Genomic DNA, 22,216 nt, shown 5'->3' with positions numbered 1-22,216 from the left:
CCACACAGAGTGAAACAACCACATGCTGCAATTCACCTCGAGCAACCGCACACAATCAGAGCAACAATCCTCACTGCTGCATCTCTGCAAGTAAAGACACAGACACAGCTGCATCTCTGCAAGTGAAGACACAGACACTCACAGCTGCATCTATGCAAGTAAAGACACAGACAGTCTGCATCCTGTAAGCAACTACAAGCAAGTCAAAGTCCCTCACCTTGCATCTACATCTGCAAAGACTGATCCTGAGTGATTCCTAACTTCTGTTTCAAAAGACACTAATATTAAATCAGCTGTCAAGTCACTGTATCCTGCTCTTCATAATAAGGTCAGAGTTTCCTGTTTATTCTTTATTGATGATTGTGTGCTGAATTTGGCACATCAAGAGACATTTGCATTATAAGGACTTTATGTGTATTTGAACAAAGTTATTATTCCTTTGAGTTTAACTGCTATTTAACTATTTCAGGTCAAAATGTCTGTTTATAGTATTTCAATGCCATTGTTAGAGGGTGAAGAGTTAAATAGTGAGAGATATTCCTTACAGCAGAAGGTATTAGAGTTGAGGGAAACCTTAGAGGCAGAGACAAATCCTGAAGAGATAGAAAGGATAAATTGTGACCTAAAAGAGTACCTGTATAAAATAGAGAATTTAGAAGCTGAACTTAGGGAGTCTCAGGCAGTCTCAGAACAGATAGGCCAGTTGAGACAGTCATCTCGTGAGAGAAGACCCACCCCAAAAATGCTAGAATATATGCAACAAGAGGCTGCACAAAGAGAAAGGAAATTCAACCAAATGTACATAAAATGGAAGACGCACACCAATGAGGTTCGCATGAAGCTAAAACTAGAGTGTGCAGAGGATGAATTATCCAACATGATGGATGCTGTACAGAAGCAGGAGTTAGATATGAAGACAATATATGATGAGCTAAGGTCACACACGGCACCCTCCCAGGACATTAAGAGGAAGATCGACACCTGCACTGCAATAACAGCAGATTTATTAGGGCTTATGAGAATACGATCAATTGAAACCGACTTTGATGCAGAGACAGAGAGGACAAGGCTACTACAGCTTTATAAAAGGGATTATGCCAAGTCTGTATATGGATCAACAGTTTCAAGAGTAACCTCTTCTAGCAAGCATTCTAGCCACGTATCTAAGTGCACAAGTACCTCAGCCAAAAGGGTAGAAGCATCTGCACGACTTGCCGCTAAAAGAGCTGAGATTGAGATGGAAGCTGCAATTGATGCACAACGTCTACAATTAAAAAAGTTGAAAAACCAAAGAGACATTGAGGTCATGGAAGCTAAACTTAGAGTATATGCTGAAGAGGAAATAAAAGAAAATGGTGATGGATCCAGAGCAGCACTACATGAAAGAACAGATCCCTGTCCTTCTGTCCTCACTGACGAAAATAGAAAGAAATCTAAATCCGTGTGCAGTGAGAGAACAGATTCCTGTCCTTCTATCCCCACTAGTCATCATAGTGACCAAGAAAATGTTGCAGCTATTGCTCAAGCAATACATGAGACAATGGTTCTTACAAGACTTCCAACTCCTGAACCCACTGTATTCTCAGGAGACCCACTGAAGTTCATAGAGTGGAGTACAAGCTTTGAAGCACTTATTGCACGTCGCTGCCCCAATTCAGCAGACAAGTTGTTCTACCTACAGAAGTATGTTAGTGAAGAAGCAAAGAGTGCTCTTGAAGGTAGCTTCTACAGGAAAGATGAAGAAGCCTACAAACAAGCATGGGAAAAACTGAATGCAAGGTATGGTCATCCCTTTGTAGTACAGCGAGCCTTCAGAGAAAGACTTAACAGTTGGCCAAAGATAGGCGCTAAAGAGTATGTTAAGCTTAGAGAGTATGGTGACTTTCTGCAAGCATGTAGCAACGCCATTCTTCACGTAAAGGGTTTGCAAGTACTGAATGACTGTGAAGAAAATCAGAAAATGTTACTTAAGCTACCTGACTGGGTGACCTCAAGATGGAATCGTCATGTAACTAAACAGTTAGACCAAGGTAAGGAGTATCCCAGCTTTGAAGAGTTTTCTTCGTTTGTCAATACAGAAGCACGCATAGCATGCAATCCAGTGTCATCCCTCCACATTCTGAAACCTTTGGAAGGAAAGCCAACAAGAGAGGTAAAGCGTGCAAAGGCAACTTCATTTGCAGTCAATGCAGTGGATAAAAGCAATGATACCAAGGAGAGTAAGCCTAAGGTCACTGATGTGAAGAACAGAGAGAAAGTACAGACGGATAGTCACACATCTCTTCAATGCATGTTCTGTGGAGAGAACCACTCCATCTACAAATGTCAACAAATGAAGGAAAGGTCTGTAGAGGAGAAGAAAAGATTCATACTGGATAACCAGCTCTGTTTTGGGTGCCTACGAAAGGGACACAGTGCTAAGGACTGTAAGAGAAGAGCCACCTGTGGCATTTGTAAAGGACGTCACCCAACCCCATTACATGAGGAGCACCCAAAGAAGGATAAAGCTTCAACACCCAGTACTCCAATTGAGGGAGAAAGCGTATCCACACTATCCTGCTGTATGGTTGAAAGTGAGAGCAAGAATACTTCAATGATCATCCCAGTGTGTATCTCATCTCCGGGTACAGAAAGTAAGGAAGTACTTGCTTATGCACTACTAGACACACAAAGCAGTAACACTTTTATTGACCAAGAGGTCTGTCAGAAATTGCAAGTAGCCATGGAGCCAGTGAAGCTTAAGCTCTCAACAATTATGGGAAAAGACTCATTGGAAGATAGTCAAAGAGTCACAGGACTAAAAGTCAAGGGACTTTGCTCAGATGTCAGAATAGATCTACCTTCGGTCTATACAAGAGACTTCATACCCCTTGATCGTGAACACATACCTACCTGTGAAACAGCTAAAAAGTGGAAGCACCTATCAGTCATCTCTCATAAAATACCCCCTCTGAAGGAGTACGGTGTTGGGCTCCTGATAGGTTATGACTGTTCTAAAGCACTGATGCCACGACAAATAATTGCAGGAGGGGATGATGAACCATATGCCATCAAAACTGATTTAGGATGGAGCATTGTCGGAGGGCCACAACAGGCTGCATGCTCAAGACAAGTAACCGGGTTATGTCATCGCATATCTGTCAAGATGTCACTAACTCCAAGTCCTGATACAGTAATCAAGATTTTTGAGTCTGACTTTGCAGACACCAGCTCAAAGGAAAGGAGCATATCTCAAGAAGATTTAAAATTCCTACACATCTTGGAAGGAGGCATTGAGCAAAACCAAAAAGGACATTTAGAGATGCCCTTACCTTTCAGAAAACGCCCTTACCTTCCAGACAACAGGAATCTCGCCTTATTGAGACTAAGACGTTTGGAGAGGAAGCTGGGAAGAGAGCCAAAATTCAAAAGTGACTATTTTAAGTTTATGGAAGGCATCATCCAAGACGGAGATGCAGAAAGAGTTGACAATCAACCAGACCTGGGAAAAGTTTGGTGCATTCCACATCAAGGTGTCTATCACTCGAAGAAACCAGACAAGATCAGAGTGGTATTTGACTGCTCAGCAAGGTATGATGGTGTTGCATTGAACGATTATCTGCTAACGGGACCAGACCTCACGAATATGCTGTCTGGAGTTCTCTGTAGATTTCGGAAATACCCTATTGCTGTCATGTGTGACATTGAAAAGATGTTCCATAGGTTTCACGTGAAAGAAGAAGATAGAGATTTCCTGAGGTTCCTATGGTGGGAGAATGGAAATACTAATACAGAGCCTGTAGAATATTGCATGAAAGTTCATCTGTTTGGAGCAGCATCATCCCCAGGTTGTGCCAATTATGGTATGAAACACCTTGCCAGTCAAAACGAAAGAAGTTATCCATCTGCAGCAAACTTCATTAAGAAAAACTTTTATGTCGACGATGGACTTATAAGCCTGGAATCTGCTGACTCAGCGATCAAATTAGTGAAAGAAACCCAAGAGTTGTGTGCAAAGGGAAATCTGCACCTTCACAAATTCATCTCAAACAACAGAGAAGTGTTGGAATCCATTTGCGAATCTGAACGTGCATCAGCAATGGAAAATGTAGACCTCAACTATGATGATCTTCCAGTCCAGAATGCACTTGGCCTGAGGTGGGATGTTGAAAAGGATGAGTTCTTCTTTAAGGTCTCAATTGAAGAGAAACCAGCAACAAGACGTAATATTCTCTCCATGGTAGCTTCTGTGTATGATCCATTGGGATTCTTAGCCCCAGTGATCCTCAGAGGAAAAGGAATACTCCAAGAGCTGTGCAGGCAGAAGCTAGGTTGGGATGACTCTATAACAGAAGAACTGAGGCCAAGGTGGGAGAGTTGGATTAAGGATTTGCCAGATCTTGAAGAGGTCAGAATACCGAGGTGCTTCGCACCCTACAACTTTGGAAAGTATGACAGAATTGAACTGCATCACTTCTCAGATGCTAGTACTTACGGTTATGGCCAATGTTCCTACATCAGGGTGATAAGAGATGAAAAGGTACATTGCTCCCTTGTTATGGCCAAGACCAGAGTTGCACCTACCAATGTTCTCACAATACCAAGACTGGAACTAGCAGCTGCTGTAGTTTCTGCTTCAATGAGCAAGTTCCTGAGAGATGAATTAGAGTTCAAAATAGATGAAGAGTACTTTTGGACAGACTCACAGGTGGTTCTAGGCTACATAAATAATGAAGCTCGAAGATTTCATGTCTTTGTGGCGAACAGAGTTCAAAGAATTAGAGAAATTACTAATCCAGACCAGTGGTACTACATTGAGTCAGAAAAGAACCCAGCTGATCATGCTTCAAGAGGTCTTAAAGTTTCAGAAATGAAGGACTCAAACTGGTTTACAGGCCCAAAGTTCCTATGGGAAAGGGAAATAGTACCCAAGAAAGGTTTCCTAGAGCTATTAATGTGTGATCCTGAAGTGAAGGTCATTCAAGCCTTAAACACAACAGCCAAGGACCAAAAATTGGCATACTCCTAGGAGAAATGTTCAAATAAACGACATAGTGATGGTCAAAGAAGAGGACATACCCAGAAATCGATGGAGAATTGCTAAAGTTCTTGAAGTCCAGAAAGACAAAGATGGAATGGTGAGAAGAGTGAAATTACAGATGGGAGATTCCAAATTGAGTAAGAGAGGAGAACGTCTCACCACTCCACTCATACTAGAACGTCCTATCCAAAAACTGGTTGTACTTATCGAGAATAATAAAGGACATTCCAAAATGCCTAGCAAAAAGGAAGAAGTAAAATTCCCTTAATTTATGCAAACCAACTCAACAATTAAAGCATAAATTAGAGGTAATTTCGTGGGAGTGTAGCTGCCCGCCCAAGCCAATCAAACATCTGAACAGCATAATTCATAGTCACTGCTAATAAGAGAGGTTTATAGCAATTTAGTGCTAGTTTTCTGTACAGAACAATATATACACCTATATAGGCCTGTTGTATGATAAGCAGAAAAGTTAGCCTGCTGTTACGTTTATTTGTGTGTAGAGTAACAGCCTGCAGCATCAGCTACAATATAGCTAGCTAAGCACAGGACATTACAGGGTTAATCTGAGTACTCCAGTCACCTGACACTCTAGTCCAATCAGAACCCAGCCTCACTCTGAGATCTTCTAGAATCTTCTATCCAGACATGCCAGCAGCCATCTTACAGACAGAATCTTCAGAGCTTATGAGAGAGACAGAGCAGAGAAACTGCCCTTAAGATCCTATGAGGCCAAAATAGTTCTACCGCTTTCTACGCTTTCTATGCTTGAAATCACTTTCTACCACTTGAAACTGCTAAGATCACATTCTACCATGTTCAGCCACCAATATTACTAAAACTGTGATCATCTTTATTCCTGATTCCCTACCCTGATGATGTTACCAATAAAGAAAGTTATTTTTGTACCAGCGGTATGTTCTTAAAGTCTTTCAAGGATCCGAGGACAGTTACATAGAGCACATTAGTAACACACCTCGATTCATCATTGTCTTTGAGATAACTTTTTCCAGTTTGTTAAATTACCGAATTCGAAGTTTAGCGATTTCTAGTTGTATTCATCAAGGTTTTTCGGCATTCGGTGTGAATTCGATAACAATTCGGTAAACATTCGGTAACGTGTCGATATTTCCATTTTACAGCAGTAATTTAACACAAGGCCATAAGATTCCCATGGAATTGTGGGTAAAAGGCAGTCCTTTGAGCACTACGTAGCAACATTCTGAATAGGGCTTAACACCTGGACCAGGATTCTGAAAGTGGTTGGGACAATCCCACAATTTGATAGGAGCCTTTTCTAAAAAATTATAGTGCAGCTAGCAAATTAGTCAACCCTGACACTGCCTGTGTTCTCTTACAAGATGATTCAAGAGAAATGTAGATGTCGTGTTATAGCAAATAAATCTATTCTCTTACAAATTTATATGGTTGCAGACCTTTTCCTCGATTCATCAACACTTAGCAAATTTGTTAACAACAGTTTGGTAAAATACCGAATTTGTTAACTTCATTTCAGGATTCATCAAAGTTATCTACAGCTGTTAGCGAACATTCGGTAACGATTCGGTAACTATTCGCTAAAACGGAAGACAGTGCAATTCATGAAAAAGAAAGTGGGCATGGTTTAGCGTTACATTTAGGATTAGTTATCTCCTTCACTGCTCTGTCATTATTCCTGTCAGATCATTGCTGACAGAGAAGATGGAGCCATTTGAAGTGGTTATGTATCAGCTGAGAGTGATTCAAAGGCGCAGAAGGGCAAGAATAAGGTCTAGAACCACATCAATTTGCAAGAGAATAGATTTATTTGCTATAACAGGACATCTGCATTTCTCTTGAATCATCTTGTAAGAGAACACAGGCAGTGCCAGGGTTAACTAATTTGCTACCTGCACTACATTTTTTTAGAAAAGGCTCCTATCAAATTGTGGGATTGTCCCAAGCCACTTACAGAATCCTGGTCCAGGTGTTAAGCCCTATTCAGAATGTTGCTACGTAGTGCTCAAAGGACTGCCTTTTACCCACAATTCCATGGGAAACTTATGACCTTGTGTTAAATTACCGCTGTAAAATGGAAATATCGACACGTTACCGAATGGTTAGCGAATCGTTATCGAATTCACACCGAATGAGGCAAAAACCTTGATGAATACAACTAGAAATCACTAAACTTCGAATTCGGTAATTTAACAAACTGGAAAAAGTTATCTCAAAGACAATGATGAATCGAGGCCCTTATTCTTGCCCTTCTGCGCCTTTGAATCACTCTCAGCTGATACATAACCACTTCAAATGGCTCCATCTTCTCTGTCAGCAATGATCTGACAGGAATAACGACAGAGCAGTGAAGGAGATAACTAATCCTAAATGTAACGCTAAACCACGCCCACTTTCTTTTTCATGAATTGCACTTTATTCTGTTTTAGCGAATCGTTACCGAATGTTCGCTAACAGCTGTAGATAACTTTGATGAATCCTGAAATGAAGTTAACAAATTCTGTATTTTACCAAACTGTTGTTAACAAATTTGCTAAGTGTTGATGAATCGAGGCCAAAGACAGCAGCTCAACCATTCACGTGACAAGTCACGTGACCAAGCGTACCTTGGGAATGAAAACTTTAATTCAGTAAGTTTTCATTCCCAAAATGGAGGCTTTTTCCATCAGAGGGTTCCATACATGGAGGCCTCCATACATGGAGGCTTTTTCCATCAGAGGGTTTGTAAACCTTGAAGCCAGACCCGCCTGGGGTGAGATGAAGGGGAGTAGTCGGGGCCCCCCTCCTTGCTGCTGTTTGTACCTGCTGCTTTCCCTTCCTGTGCTGCAACCCCTCCTGCCCCTAAAAATTGCCCTGGAGGGCCCCAGAGCCAACTATTGTTACACCCCTGTGGGCCACCACACGTATCATTGCACGAGTTACCACGGTTACAGGACATAATAGCAGGTATCTTTGTATGTGTTGCACCTACAACGCGTACAGAGAAATGTGTTAACACCCGCTGTAACATACTTTAACCGCGGTAAAGTGTGCAATGATACGCGTGGCGTCCCGCTGATTCGGCAAAAATGAAACTAGCTGGCGGCGGGGGACCAGAGCATCCGGAGTGACGTCAAGGGCACAGGATGGATGCAGGGGGCTCATAGAAGCACCAGGTAAGTGAAACTCATCCTTTTTTCTTTTTTTAATTGGGTTTAGGTTCCTTTGAAGACTGGGGGCACACTAAGCAGAATTACATGCGTTTTTCAGGAAGGCACTACTGATGAACGCATGCAATTCTGCTTAGTGTGCTCCCAGCTTGCGAGCAATGCAGGACAATGCAAGGATATCACGTCATGCCATGGGCTGAAGGGAACAAATGTGTGCACTTTGGAAGGGTAGCTGGGTTAACGTTCTAACAGGTTTATGCGTGTCCATTTTGCAGGAAGGGGTTAATGACTTCACAAACCTGGGAAATTCTACAGACTCACCACAAAGATGGGGGGGGGGGGGGCTTGACTAAGACAGCCGCTTGACTAAGTTTAGAACGTACATTGGTTCATGCCACCAAATCAGACAGCATTTTTTGATACTGATAAAACCTATGTTAAAGCACACCTGATGAAAGGGCTATGGAGGCTGCCATATTTATTTTCTGTCACATACCAGCTGATCTTTCATACATAATTAGTGTCTGAATCACACACCTGAAACAAGCATGTGGCAAATCCAGTCAGACTTCAGTCAGAAACTTGTGATCTGCATGTTTGTTCAGGGGCTATGGCTAAAAGTATCAGTGTCAGAAGGACAGCCAGGCAATGTGCATTGTTTAAAAGGAAATATGGCCACCTCCACATCCCTCTCACTTCATGTGTCCTTTAACTACAGAATCCATTCATACATTTTTTGGTTCTGTTGAGAGGGAATAAACTTATTCCGGACCGGTGTGACTTTTCTGAACACCGGCTGCTACACGATCATGTCATAGGTACAATGTTCTACATACCAGTCTGCCAGTGTTGTGTATTTGTAAGAAGCCAGTGTATCCAGGGACCATCCCAGCGGCTCTCCATAAACCCACTGGGTCTTCAGTCTTAACCATGAATGGCATAGCACCTTGAAAACCTCCAAAGGGTTGGACTTGAAACTCAGTTAGAGCCCCCATCATTTCAGGTCTCAAATGAGGTCTGAAGAACCTCTCAGGGGATTCTAGATCAGCAGTGTCTTCTATCTTCTGAAAAGAATAGAAAAGAAGAGGCAGACATAAAAATAAATGCAAACAAGAAGTTTTATTTAATCTCAGGAATGCATGTCAGAAAGGGCGGGGACAGAGCAAAGGAAAGGTTTTTCAAGAGATACTAGGAATGAGCGAGAATGCCTCCAGTGAGAATTTGTTCAAACTTTGGGTGGTTCTGCAAATGCTGCTGAAACTGTTGCACAAATTGCATTGAAGTCAACGGTGCAGACTTCAACGGTTCAATCTAAATAAAAGTTGGCGCTCAACAGGTATTCCTCATATCATACATATCAGCCTATATATCACTATACAATATTGGATGACTATCCCAGGACAGTCCACATATTATTGTGCTCCTAAGGCAAGCAGAAAGTTGACCTTAATGAATTCCTTACACCCTCTCAGAAGCAAAGCAGACTTCAGTATATAAAATTTATATCAAAAGTCCAAGTTTCCAAGTCCCATTCCAATATGAGCTGAGAATGTCATATAAACACAGTAATCCTTTGAAATCCACTATTTGTGCAGCAATTTACGCTCACCAGATTGTAGTGCCAATCGTGACAGTTGGCATAAATCACATTCGGCCCGGCCAGTTACAATCCTCAGGTCTCCTACACTTGCATCGATTTTTCCAGCAGGATTCCAATCAGTTCATGCAAAACAGGAAAAAGACAGCTCCTTTGGTGCAATACGTAATCCTCAGTATACACCACCTGTGTACCACACACTCCTTCACCATCAAGCACCCGGTGCCCACACTGCACTTCCCAGGCAACGATATCAAACGCTAGCCTCTTACCAGATGCTATGGCTGACCCTCAACGACCAGCATCAAAGTTTGTAAGGCTGTATGCAATCCTCAAAGTGGCTTTCTCAGCATCACTGCACCTTAAACTCAGACAGATGCTTCCATAGTGTAATACCGTTTATTCTCAATAAAAGTCATAAAAAAATTGTACTCACAAACATCAGTAAAAATTGCGCATATCAATAAAATCCTCGAGGCTCAGCGTCCCTCTCCGTGGATAGGCTCCGCCCAACTAGTTTCGTCGAGATGACTCATCAGGGGCATGGCTATCCAATGGAGGGGACGCTATTTATCCTAAAATTCCTCCTTCCTTCATGTTAAGGTGCCGCCCATTGACTTCCTTTAACCTCGTTGGAGGTTTTGATTGGCCCAAAATCATGCCACTCTAGTTTCCCTTTACTTCCGTGTACGTATGGTCAATCCCCGCCCCATGCAGTTGCTTGATGGTTCCGTAATGTTACGGAAAGGGACCCTACGTGTACGCCCCACCTCTACTATGCGTGCACAACCTCTATTTGGGGAGGCGATTTTCCGTGCGTGAGGTTCCCACCCCTTTCATTCCCATTGGCCCTTCCTTTTCATTCGTGCAGCCCAGGGCGTTACCAGGGTAACTAGATACGCTAACCCCTGCTGGCAATGATACCCGCTGCCAATGGGTTCAGTGATATTGTGTCAGATTATATCTAGAATTCCTACACGCCGGCGTAGCAGCATAGCAGTACCCATATCCCTCTACCCCCCCCATGCTAATTTCAATCTTAATCGGAAGCTCCACGCACGTCTTCAGTGTGCTCTCTTTCCCTAAACTGTACAGCAATTGCTGCAAATGAACATAGGATCTGTAGTCCACGTGCCCACCTTAACATGTAAGGTCTACCTATACATCAAACACTTATAACCCCCACACATGTATACACACAATAACCTCTTGTGACATCCACTTGAATACAAAATGACAATCAATTCAAAATTTCTATATCCTTAGTACTCTCAATACTTTCATCAGATCTGAAGCTCTTAAGACTTTCAATCATCCGATATGAAGCAATTGATATCCAACTCGACATTCAATCCCCCTGGTTTCATCGTCTTTAATTCATATATCCAACGGGTTTCCATTTTGGAGATCTCCCTGACTTTATGACATCCCCTCCAATTGGTAGTTAGTTTTTGGATACCCTGGAAGGTGAGTAACCGAGGATTTCTGGAGTGTTTCTCATCAAAGTGTTTGGACACACTATGGCCCTGCAGTCCTTTGGCAATATTGTTAATGTGTTCCCCTATCCGTGCCTTTAAGGACCTTTTTGTTCTCCCCACGTACTGTAGTCCACATGGGCATCCTAGCAGGTATACCACATGGGTACTACAGCAGTGTATGAACTCTCGAATTTTATAATTTTTTCCAGTGATCTGACTCATCGTGGTCTGTGTCCTAATACCCAGTGCTCTTTCACATACAGTGCAGTGCCCACAGGGGTAAAACCCCACCTGCCCCCACATATCTGTCCTATTATGCACCCTTGGACCCTCTATATATGTTTTCACCAGCTGACGCTGCAAATTATCTGCTTTTCTATAAATGAATTTGGGTTTTTCCGGTATAGCAGCCCCCAAAACTGGGTCATTCTTCAATAACCCCCAATGTCTTTTAATTACCTTTTCCATTTCTCTGTATTGGGAATTATAATCCATGATCATCGCATATTCAAAACCAGTGTTATTACTTCCATTGTCCCTCCCCGTTCCTCTTCTCCCCATTAAGAAGTTATCTCTATTGCATTGTAAAACCTCATTTGCTGTTCTTTCTAGTACAGTTCGCTCATAGCCTTTTTCTACAAATTTCTCTATTAGCATATCAGCCTGCATGATATAGTCAGTATCCCTGGTGCAATTCCTGCGAATCCTGCACAGTTGACCCTTAGGAATATTCTGAAGCCATCTGGGGTGGTGGCAGCTTTCAACAGGGATGTAGGAGTTTATCAGTTTTTTAAAAAAATGTTTTAGTACCCACTGTCCCCTCCCTTTTCATAATAACTATGTCAAGGAACTCCAACTCCCCCAAATCACTTTTTGCTGTGAGCTGAATGCCCAGATCATTATTGTTAAGCCACCTGATGTATTCTTGCAAACTACCTTCTGTACCCTCCCATATCCAAAAAAGATCGTCTATAAAACGCTGCCAGTTACTTACTTTGGAGCTTTTAGGGTGGGCCAGTATCCTCCTTTCCCACTGATCCATAAAGATATTGGCTACGCTGGGAGCGTATTTTGCCCCCATAGCGCAGCCGAGGGTCTGCAGGAAAAACTTCCCCCCCATACCAAAAATAATTGTGGGTTAAGGAGAAATTAAGCAATTGGATAATGAACTCTATTTGTTCCCTCTTGATCGTTCCTTGATCCAAGAGGGCCTGTTTCACAGTTCTAAGTGCCTCAGCATGGGGAATGATTGTATATAACGAGGTTACATCTGCTGTAACCAGTAAACTATCCTCCCCAATTTCAAGTGGGGAGAAGAGGAATGGGGAGGGACAATGGAAGTAATAACACTGGTTTTGAATATGCGATGATCATGGATTATAATTCCCAATACAGAGAAATGGAAAAGGTAATTAAAAGACATTGGGGGTTATTGAAGAATGACCCAGTTTTGGGGGCTGCTATACCGGAAAAACCCAAATTCATTTATAGAAAAGCAGATAATTTGCAGCGTCAGCTGGTGAAAACATATATAGAGGGTCCAAGGGTGCATAATAGGACAGATATGTGGGGGCAGGTGGGGTTTTACCCCTGTGGGCACTGCACTGTATGTGAAAGAGCACTGGGTATTAGGACACAGACCACGATGAGTCAGATCACTGGAAAAAATTATAAAATTCGAGAGTTCATACACTGCTGTAGTACCCATGTGGTATACCTGCTAGGATGCCCATGTGGACTACAGTACGTGGGGAGAACAAAAAGGTCCTTAAAGGCACGGATAGGGGAACACATTAACAATATTGCCAAAGGACTGCAGGGCCATAGTGTGTCCAAACACTTTGATGAGAAACACTCCAGAAATCCTCGGTTACTCACCTTCCAGGGTATCCAAAAACTAACTACCAATTGGAGGGGATGTCATAAAGTCAGGGAGATCTCCAAAATGGAAACCCGTTGGATATATGAATTAAAGACGATGAAACCAGGGGGATTGAATGTCGAGTTGGATATCAATTGCTTCATATCGGATGATTGAAAGTCTTAAGAGCTTCAGATCTGATGAAAGTATTGAGAGTACTAAGGATATAGAAATTTTGAATTGATTGTCATTTTGTATTCAAGTGGATGTCACAAGAGGTTATTGTGTGTATACATGTGTGGGGGTTATAAGTGTTTGATGTATAGGTAGACCTTACATGTTAAGGTGGGCACGTGGACTACAGATCCTATGTTCATTTGCAGCAATTGCTGTACAGTTTAGGGAAAGAGAGCACACTGAAGACGTGCGTGGAGCTTCCGATTAAGATTGAAATTAGCATGGGGGGGGGGGGGGGGGGGTAGAGGGATATGGGTACTGCTATGCTGCCACGCCGGCGTGTAGGAATTCTAGGTATAATCTGGCACAATATCACTGAACCCATTGGCAGCGGGTATCATTGCCAGCAGGGGTTAGCGTATCTAGTTACCCTGGTAACGCCCTGGGCTGCACGAATGAAAAGGAAGGGCCAATGGGAATGAAAGGGGTGGGAACCTCACGCACAGAAAATCGCCTCCCCAAATAGAGGTTGCGCACGCATAGTAGAGGTGGGGCGTACACGTAGGGTCCCTTTCCGTAACATTACGGAACCATCAAGCAACTGCATGGGGCGGGGATTGACCATACGTACACGGAAGTAAAGGGAAACTAGAGTGGCATGATTTTGGGCCAATCAAAACCTCCAACGAGGTTAAAGGAAGTCAATGGGCGGCACCTTAACATGAAGGAAGGAGGAATTTTTGGGATAAATAGCGTCCCCTCCATTGGATAGCCATGCCCCTGATGAGTCATCTCGACGAAACTAGTTGGGCGGAGCCTATCCACGGAGAGGGACGCTGAGCCTCGAGGATTTTATTGATATGCGCAATTTTTACTGATGTTTGTGAGTACAATTTTTTTATGACTTTTATTGAGAATAAACGGTATTACACTATGGAAGCATCTGTCTGAGTTTAAGGTGCAGTGATGCTGAGAAAGCCACTTTGAGGATTGCATACAGCCTTACAAACTTTGATGCTGGTCGTTGAGGGTCAGCCATAGCATCTGGTAAGAGGCTAGCGTTTGATATCGTTGCCTGGGAAGTGCAGTGTAGGCACCGGGTGCTTGATGGTGAAGGAGTGTGTGGTACACAGGTGGTGTATACTGAGGATTACGTATTGCACCAAAGGAGCTGTCTTTTTCCTGTTTTGCATGAACTGATTGGAATCCTGCTGGAAAAATCGATGCAAGTGTAGGAGACCTGAGGATTGTAACTGGCCGGGCCGAATGTGATTTATGCCAACTGTCACGATTGGCACTACAATCTGGTGAGCGTAATTGCTGCACAAATAGTGGATTTCAAAGGATTACTGTGTTTATATGACATTCTCAGCTCATATTGGAATGGGACTTGGAAACTTGGACTTTTGATATAAATTTTATATACTGAAGTCTGCTTTGCTTCTGAGAGGGTGTAAGGAATTCATTAAGGTCAACTTTCTGCTTGCCTTAGGAGCACAATAATATGTGGACTGTCCTGGGATAGTCATCCAATATTGTATAGTGATATATAGGCTGATATGTATGATATGAGGAATACCTGTTGTGCGCCAACTTTTATTTAGATTGAACATTCATAGGGTATACACAACCCTTATTAAGTATAGCGCACCAGGAAAGGAATAGGATTAAGTGAATTAAGATAACAGTGAGGAGCGCACTTTGCAAATATTTGTATAGAGACTTCAACGGTTGATGGCAAAGCCCCCATACACCACACAGGTAATGTCGGTGAAATCGCGGCCCGTAAAAGGATGGGTCCCACCATAAGTGCCCATGTTATAGCAATTACTGGATACATCGTTGGGGGAAGTTCTTTTACACTGTAGCGGAACTTTGTAGAGATGGCCCGAACGGTTAGGCGAACTTTCGGTGGTTCGCGCTCGCCAGCGAAAGCGAACTTTTGCTGAAGTTCGGTTCGCCCCCATAGTGCGCCATTACGGTCAACTTTGACCCTCTACATCACAGTCAGCAGGCACATTGTAGCCAATTAGGCTACACTCCTGGAGCCACTCCCCCCTTTTAAAAGGCAGGCAGCGCTGGCTTTTACACTCACTCATGTGCCTGCAATAGTGCGAGAAGGGACAGCTGCTGGCAGACTCTCATAGGGAAAGATTAGTTAGGCTCTTGTAGGCTTGTTAGCTTGCTCCTGGACGGTTGTTATTGCTAAAATAGCACCCCTCAACAGCTCTTTCGAGAACTAATGTTCTCCTGATGTGTTTTTTTTTTTGTGTTGCCCACTGACACTGCATTATACAGCCCTATCTGTTGCAGCTGGACCTTGGTAATTGCCATTACTGTGCCAGCCAGGCCCTGCCCAACTATCTATACTGGGACACCTACCTATGCCTAACTACTGGGGCACCTACTTACCTATACGGGGACACCTACCTACGTGTACTGGGACTCCTACCTATGCCTAGCTAACTACTGGGACACCTACCTATGCCTATCTACCTATACTGGGACTCCTACCTATGCCTATCTACCTATACTGGGACAGCGACCTCTGCCTACCTACCTATACTGGGACACCTACCTATGCCCATCTACCTATACTGGGACTCCTACCTATGCCTATCTACCTATACTGGGACAGCGACCTCTGCCTACCTACCTATACTGGGACTCCTACCTATGCCTACCTACATACAAGAAGATAATAAGGTCGTTGCGTCATTGTGGACAAACCAAATTTGATCAGCTGGACAGTCACTGTTCTATCATTGAGCTACCACAGCCCGGCGACCATATGGGCTTGAACACCGACACTGCCTGCACTCTGGCCATGGTGCGCACCAGTCCAGCACGGCTGTCACTACACAAACAGCTGTTTGCGGTGCGTTACACAGTGAGTTTGGTGTGTCAGTGTGAAGCAGTACTCTAATTACACTCCATGATTGATGTATACACATGCAAGATGTTTGAAAGCACTTTAGGCCTGCAATTTAGCATTCAATGCGATTTCTGCCCTTAAAACGCTGCTTGGCGGCAAATCCAGATTTTCCCCCAGGACTTCTGGCGTCTATCCCTCTCATCCCTGCCCCCCTCCAGGTGTTAGACCCCTTGAAACATCTTTTCCATCACTTTTGTGGCCAGCATAAATGTTTCTAGTTTTCAAAGTTCGCATCCCCATCGAAGTCTATTGCGGTTCACGAAAGTTTGCGCGAACCGAACCTTTTGTGGAAGTTTGCGAACCTAAAATCGGAGGTTCGGGCCATCTCTAGAACTTTGTAACGACTGCAGAGAGCATAAGAGAGTCTTTTTTAACCACTGCAGGGTTATTCTATGATAGCACAAGCCTGCAGTGGGTAAAATAGCAGCAGGAAATAAGTGAAGCATTGTAGCAGCTATTTTATACACTATAGAACTGGAGATGACCATACTATGGACAAGGGCTTTGGAGCAGAGGTGGGAAAACTTGCTCCAAAGCCCCCTCCCCCCCCCCCTCCTCCTCAATGATCATGGATCATGCAGGCTGGTATAGCCCCACGCGGTCCAGGCTTAACTTCTTAGGGACCGATGCAGTACAAATCTACGTCAGGCGGGTGGCGCTGCGGTTCTGACCGGACGTAAACTCTACGTCCCATTCACCTCACGCCCCCACCCGTTCCCGCCGCAATGTTCTGCCCTGCCGCCTCTATGACGGCAGAGCTCTGTGAGCCTGGCAGGAGCTGTTTTCATTGGCTCCTGGCCCTGTCATTACTGTAAGCCAATCCCATTGGCTTACATTGAGTGACAGGGCCAGGAGTGACAGTCAGACGGCAGAGAGAGCAGCCTGCGGCGGGGACAGAGCGGCGTGACCGACGGATTATTGCGGCGATTCGTCAGTATGCGCCATTTTAGCGTACCAGAAGCCTCTAGTCCTTAAGAGGGTAGAGGCTGCTGGTACTGAAGTGGTTAATTATGGCTATACCAGTCTGCATGGGTGTCAGGGGGTTAATGGGGTTTGGAGGGAAAGGGGAACTTTAAACAACATGTATACTTAATTTTATGTATAGGAATTCTATATGCTGAAGGGTTTTAACCTCCCTGGCGGTATTGATGGTTATAAATGTTGATACAAAACATGCTGTGAACGGTATTGATGTGCATACATGTCAGTACTCTCCTGCACTGTATACTAGACCCTTGCTTGACACATTTTGGCAAGTTACAGGGGAAAATAAATAGATTATGAAAATTGATCACCTTTTGCACAGAAATCCTGGGAAAATTGAATGCCAGGGAGGTTAAAGTGGATTTGAGATAAACTTACTCATTGCATAGTTGTGTTCCTGTCATAGTTTATAGGGCATTCCTCAAGCCAAATACTTTGTTTTAACCACTTCAGCACCACAGGTTTTTTTTGCTTAAAAACCAGAGCAATTTTCACATTTCAGCGCTCCTCCCATTTATTCACCAATAACTTTATTGCTACTCATCAGATGTAAATGATCTATATCTTGTTTTTTTGCCACAATTTATGCGTTGTGAGGGTGATATTTGCTTTTAGTAATTGTTATTATCTGTGCATTTTAAAGGGAAAAATGAGAAAAAAAAAAAACAAAACACACTATTTCTACATTTCCATCCACTATAGTTTAAAAATAAACAAACAATGTTACCATAGGTAAAACCCACACATTGTATTTGCTAATTTGTCCTGGTTATCTCAACATTTAAAGAGAACCTGTACTGAGTAAAAATATTTAAAATAAAACCATGAGGTAACTTCAAATGAACATTACAGAGTTACCTTGCCATCAGTTCCTTTCAGAAGCTTACCATTTTCTTCTGACAATGATCCCATCCAGTTCTGACAATATTTTGTCAGATCTGAAATATATCAGTTGCTGTCAGTAAAATATCAGTTGCTGTCAGTTATAGCTGAGAGGAAAACGGATGTACCAGGTAATGTCCATGTTTCCCTATGGCTTAATTGGGCGATGTTACAGTTTAACTGTGTGCTGACCAGAAAGCGGTTATGGGTAATGGATATTTTCAAAATGGAGGACGGAAAATTCCCTTGATCATAGTGAACAAATAGGACACGGGACAGGAGAAAGACACTGAGGAGTAGACTACATGGAAGGTAAGTATGACTTGTGTATGCTTATTTTGACTTTTATTTTCAGTACAGGTTTTCTTTAAGTAATGTTCCTAGTACAATGTATGGTGATAATATATTAGTTTCTGGTTTGTGTTGTTTTCTCATTGTGCTCTATCAGTAATTAAAAGCCCTTATCTTCATGATTAACAGTAATACACTCTCATGGCATACATATTTTAAAAGCTAAGTCCCTAGGGTAACTATGTATTCTCTTTTCAATGCTGTCACTTTTGGTTGTTTATTTTTACAAGTATTTGGGGGTACAGAGTATTTGAAAATAAGTTTTATTGCTTTTCATTCAGTTTTCCAGTAAAAAAAAAATAATAAAAATTAAAAAAAACAAAAAACAAACAAACAAACAAAAAAAAAAAAAAACACATGACTTAGCCCTCAGTTGTCAAACAACACAAAATCTATTCTCTCACTTGTCACGGTTAAAATGATACCCTATATACATAATTAGATAGCTTATTGGGCATACAGCACACTGTTAACCACAAGTACGCCTATCTACTCCCTGAGCCCCACGTGAAGTTCTGTGGGGAGTAGATAAGCGTAGCAAGGGTTGCAAAGTGGTTAATACTCTAATTCCCTATAAACTAAACAAGCCTCGCCCAGCTTCTCCAGTGCCTTGGCACTGAGAGCCATGTAGCAAGGGCTTATGGGAGCTCAGTCCGAGCAGGAGGTGGTGTTACTAGCCAGAGATTTCAGAGGCAGAGGGGAGGAGAGGGGAGTGAAGTTTTTACAGGCTGAGGGGGTAGAGATGCAGAGCAGCTTTTCTGTGTAATGATGTCAAGCAGAACATGGCTGCTCTCATTTTATCACAGGAATAAATAATCAATCATACTGTTGAAGCTGTATGCAGCTAGATTTGCTGTGCAAACTATGTAAACTTTAGATAAAGATATATAGACAAGTTACATGTTATAGTTTTTCATCTCGGATCCCCTTTAATGGTTTTCCTGGAGAAAGGCTGAGAAACCGGTATAAACAAGAGTTTGTATTAAAGGAATACTTAAGTCAGGAAAAAAAACAAAACAAAAAAAACAAAAAAAAAAAAACAAAAAAACACACGACTTTTACTCAACCGGGGCTCTCCTCAGCCCCCTGCAGCTGAACGGTGCCCTTGCCGTGTCCCTCCAATGCACCTGGACTCGCCGGCGAGCACTTCCGGTTTGGCCTTCACCGGCCAACAGGCTGGGAACACGGCTTATTAGACGCGTTCCCGGCCGCAATAGCATTATAGAGGGCGCTATTGCGGCCGGGAACGCGGCTGATCAGCCGCGTTCCCAGCCTGCCGGCCGGTGACGACCGCACCGGAAGTGCCCGCCGGCGAGTCCAGGCGCATCGGAGGGACACGGCGAGGGCACCGTTCAGCTGCAGGGGCCTGAGGAGAGCCCCGGGTGAGTAGAAGTCTTTTTTGCTGACTTAAGTATTCCTTTAACCCAAATCTCTACTGAGGCTGCATTCACAGTTCGATGTTGCGGAGCTGTGTTATAAAGTCTTATAACACATGCTTTCCGCACTGCAATGCTAATCCTATGGGGCGTTCAGTGCGACGTTAGCATAGCATTGTAACGTGTAACGTTATGGAAACTCACTGCTTGCAGTGCGTTACCTCTAACCATTGCCTGGATGCTTTACTGTACCTGCTGTGACGGTAACGAATCGTTAATGTGCTTTACCACTTTTTTTGCGTTGTAATGCAGCGTTTTGACTTTGTTGTATTACAACGCAACATCCCACTGTAAATGCAGCCTCAGACACCAATCGAACAAGCCAGGAAATGCTTTTGGTCATTTTGGCGTTACCACAAAACATGCGTGTTGACAGTGAATCATACTTTTCATCGACTATATGCAGCACGCAGATAACGCACAGTAGCACTTTCCTGATCCATGGTGTTCCTGCTGTTCCAGGGAACACCCCACCCACTTTGAGCGTAGCCCAGTAAATTGTACGGACCCCAGTCATGCTGCTCCTCCTACCGCTTCAGCTCAGCACTTCACGGCATTATCCACATCAAAAACTGTAAGAAAGAGGTCTGTCAGATGCACTTGAATTAGAATAAGTTATTTGCCTGTAGGTCAGCTCACACTGCCCAATCCCCAATCTTGGTAGAAGAACTGACTGAATACTACATCCACAGCTCATAAATTATGCAGTAGGGACATTTTTTAAAAATGCTCATTTATGAAAAGGGTCTAATGTATTTTGAGGCTGCGAGGCATGAGAGTTTTTGTACACAGCCGCAGACCACAGGCAGCTGGGATCTTGTAAAGTGGAGGGCCTTTGGGGTCGCTACAAGCCTGGTCTGTTTTTGGCTGCTTGTCTGAATAGCACTGCACATCTGTAAGCTGGATTCAGACACTTGTGTTCAGCAATTTAAATGGAAAGCTACAGCAGATCCATGAAGTAAAGGTTGCAAGGGGTCTTTACCAGCCATCTCTCTGAAGTTTTGATTCTGTTTCAAGGTTGAATAATTCCTTAACTGGAAAGAGATGTGCACAGAAGCAGGGGCGTACCTAGGTAATATGGCACCTACGCAAACACTAAAATTGCACTCCCCCTTCCCCTGTAACAATAGCATCCTTTCATGGTCTGTAGACCCCCCCAATCGTCCTGAATTCTGTGGGACTGCCCCGGGTTGGGAGGTGGGGGCTGCCCCGTGGCACCCCTCCTTGTGTCCTGCCTGGGCAGAGAGGAAAGGGGAGGGAAAAACAAAAACAAAACAAAAAAAAAAAAAAAACCAAAAAAAAAAAAAAACCACAAGGCACCAGCCGCTCTGGTGCTTAATGCAAGGATGTAGGGAGGGGGGCTGGCATCATTCCTCCCTTCCTCTCCATGGGCCCCCTCCTGTGTTCCCTTGCACGGTAAGAGCTAGTCCACACTTATCCGTGGCTGTGTTTTTCAAACCGGATGAAAAACGGAGTCCCGGATACTAATGTTGATAATAGCAGCCAGCCTCACCCAAGTAAAAAACGGATCCGTCTGCGTTTGCGGGGATCCGTTTTCAAAACCTGAACGGAAGGTCCGGATCTGCTGCATTTTCACGCAACGGATCAGGACCACGGATACACGCAGGGGGTAGTGAAAGCAATGAGAAAACGCATCTCCAGCTCCAGAGGCAAAAAACGGATGTTAAAACGGATAGCCTGAGCTTTATGATTGGCCCAAAAAAATCCTCCCACTCCTTCCTAATGATGGAGACGTTTTCTGTCAGGGAAAAAACCTGAACGGAAACTGATGCAAAACTGATGCACTCATCAGATTGCAGTACGGTGGGTACTTCCCCTGATCCGGACTGCAGTGTCCGTCCTGCAACTGTGTCTAGTGTGGACCAGCTCTAAAGGCATAGTGGTGAGTGGGGGGAGAAATCTCACCTGTCCATGAGTTCTGGCGGCCGGCCTCTTTCCACTTCCCATTTACCAACAGGAAGTGGTTAGGAAGTGGTGGATTTCCAATACTGGCAGAGAGGCAGTTCAGCTTTTATCCGCAGGCTGCACTACTGTTATAAGACTACTGTGTTGTCTCTAGATACCAGAATTAAGCAGCTGGGTTATCCAACTATGAGAGTTTAAAATGCCCCCGTAGACATAAATTGAGTAGCCATGGTCTCCTGGACATTAGAATTAGGTAGCCATGATTTAGCAAATTCTTAGCATTTGAATGGATGTCTGAAATGAGCAACGTCACTGGCCCTTACAGTGCATATCGCTAGGGTATTTGTACACTGACCTGTTGCATGGCAATGTTTAATACAATCGCATAGCAACCACAGTGCAATCACATTTATACAATAGCAG

General features: G+C 43.5%; 1 protein-coding gene across 3 annotated transcripts in view; it reads right to left on the bottom strand.

The window, feature by feature from the left end:
- The window catches only part of FIGLA (folliculogenesis specific bHLH transcription factor), a 65,216-nt gene that overhangs the window by 9,611 nt on the left and 33,389 nt on the right, over positions 1–22,216 (bottom strand). For all 3 annotated transcript variants that reach the window (XM_068272400.1, XM_068272401.1, XM_068272399.1), the window contains exon 5: positions 9,003–9,230. In XM_068272400.1, coding sequence (XP_068128501.1) covers positions 9,003–9,230 — 228 coding nt within the window. The remainder of the gene's footprint in view (positions 1–9,002; positions 9,231–22,216) is intronic.

This window comes from Hyperolius riggenbachi, chromosome 3, assembly GCF_040937935.1.
Source record: "Hyperolius riggenbachi isolate aHypRig1 chromosome 3, aHypRig1.pri, whole genome shotgun sequence".
Classification (NCBI taxonomy): Eukaryota; Metazoa; Chordata; class Amphibia; order Anura; family Hyperoliidae; genus Hyperolius; species Hyperolius riggenbachi.
Note: the sequence above shows the minus strand (reverse complement) of the source record. Positions and strands in the feature narration are given on the sequence as shown.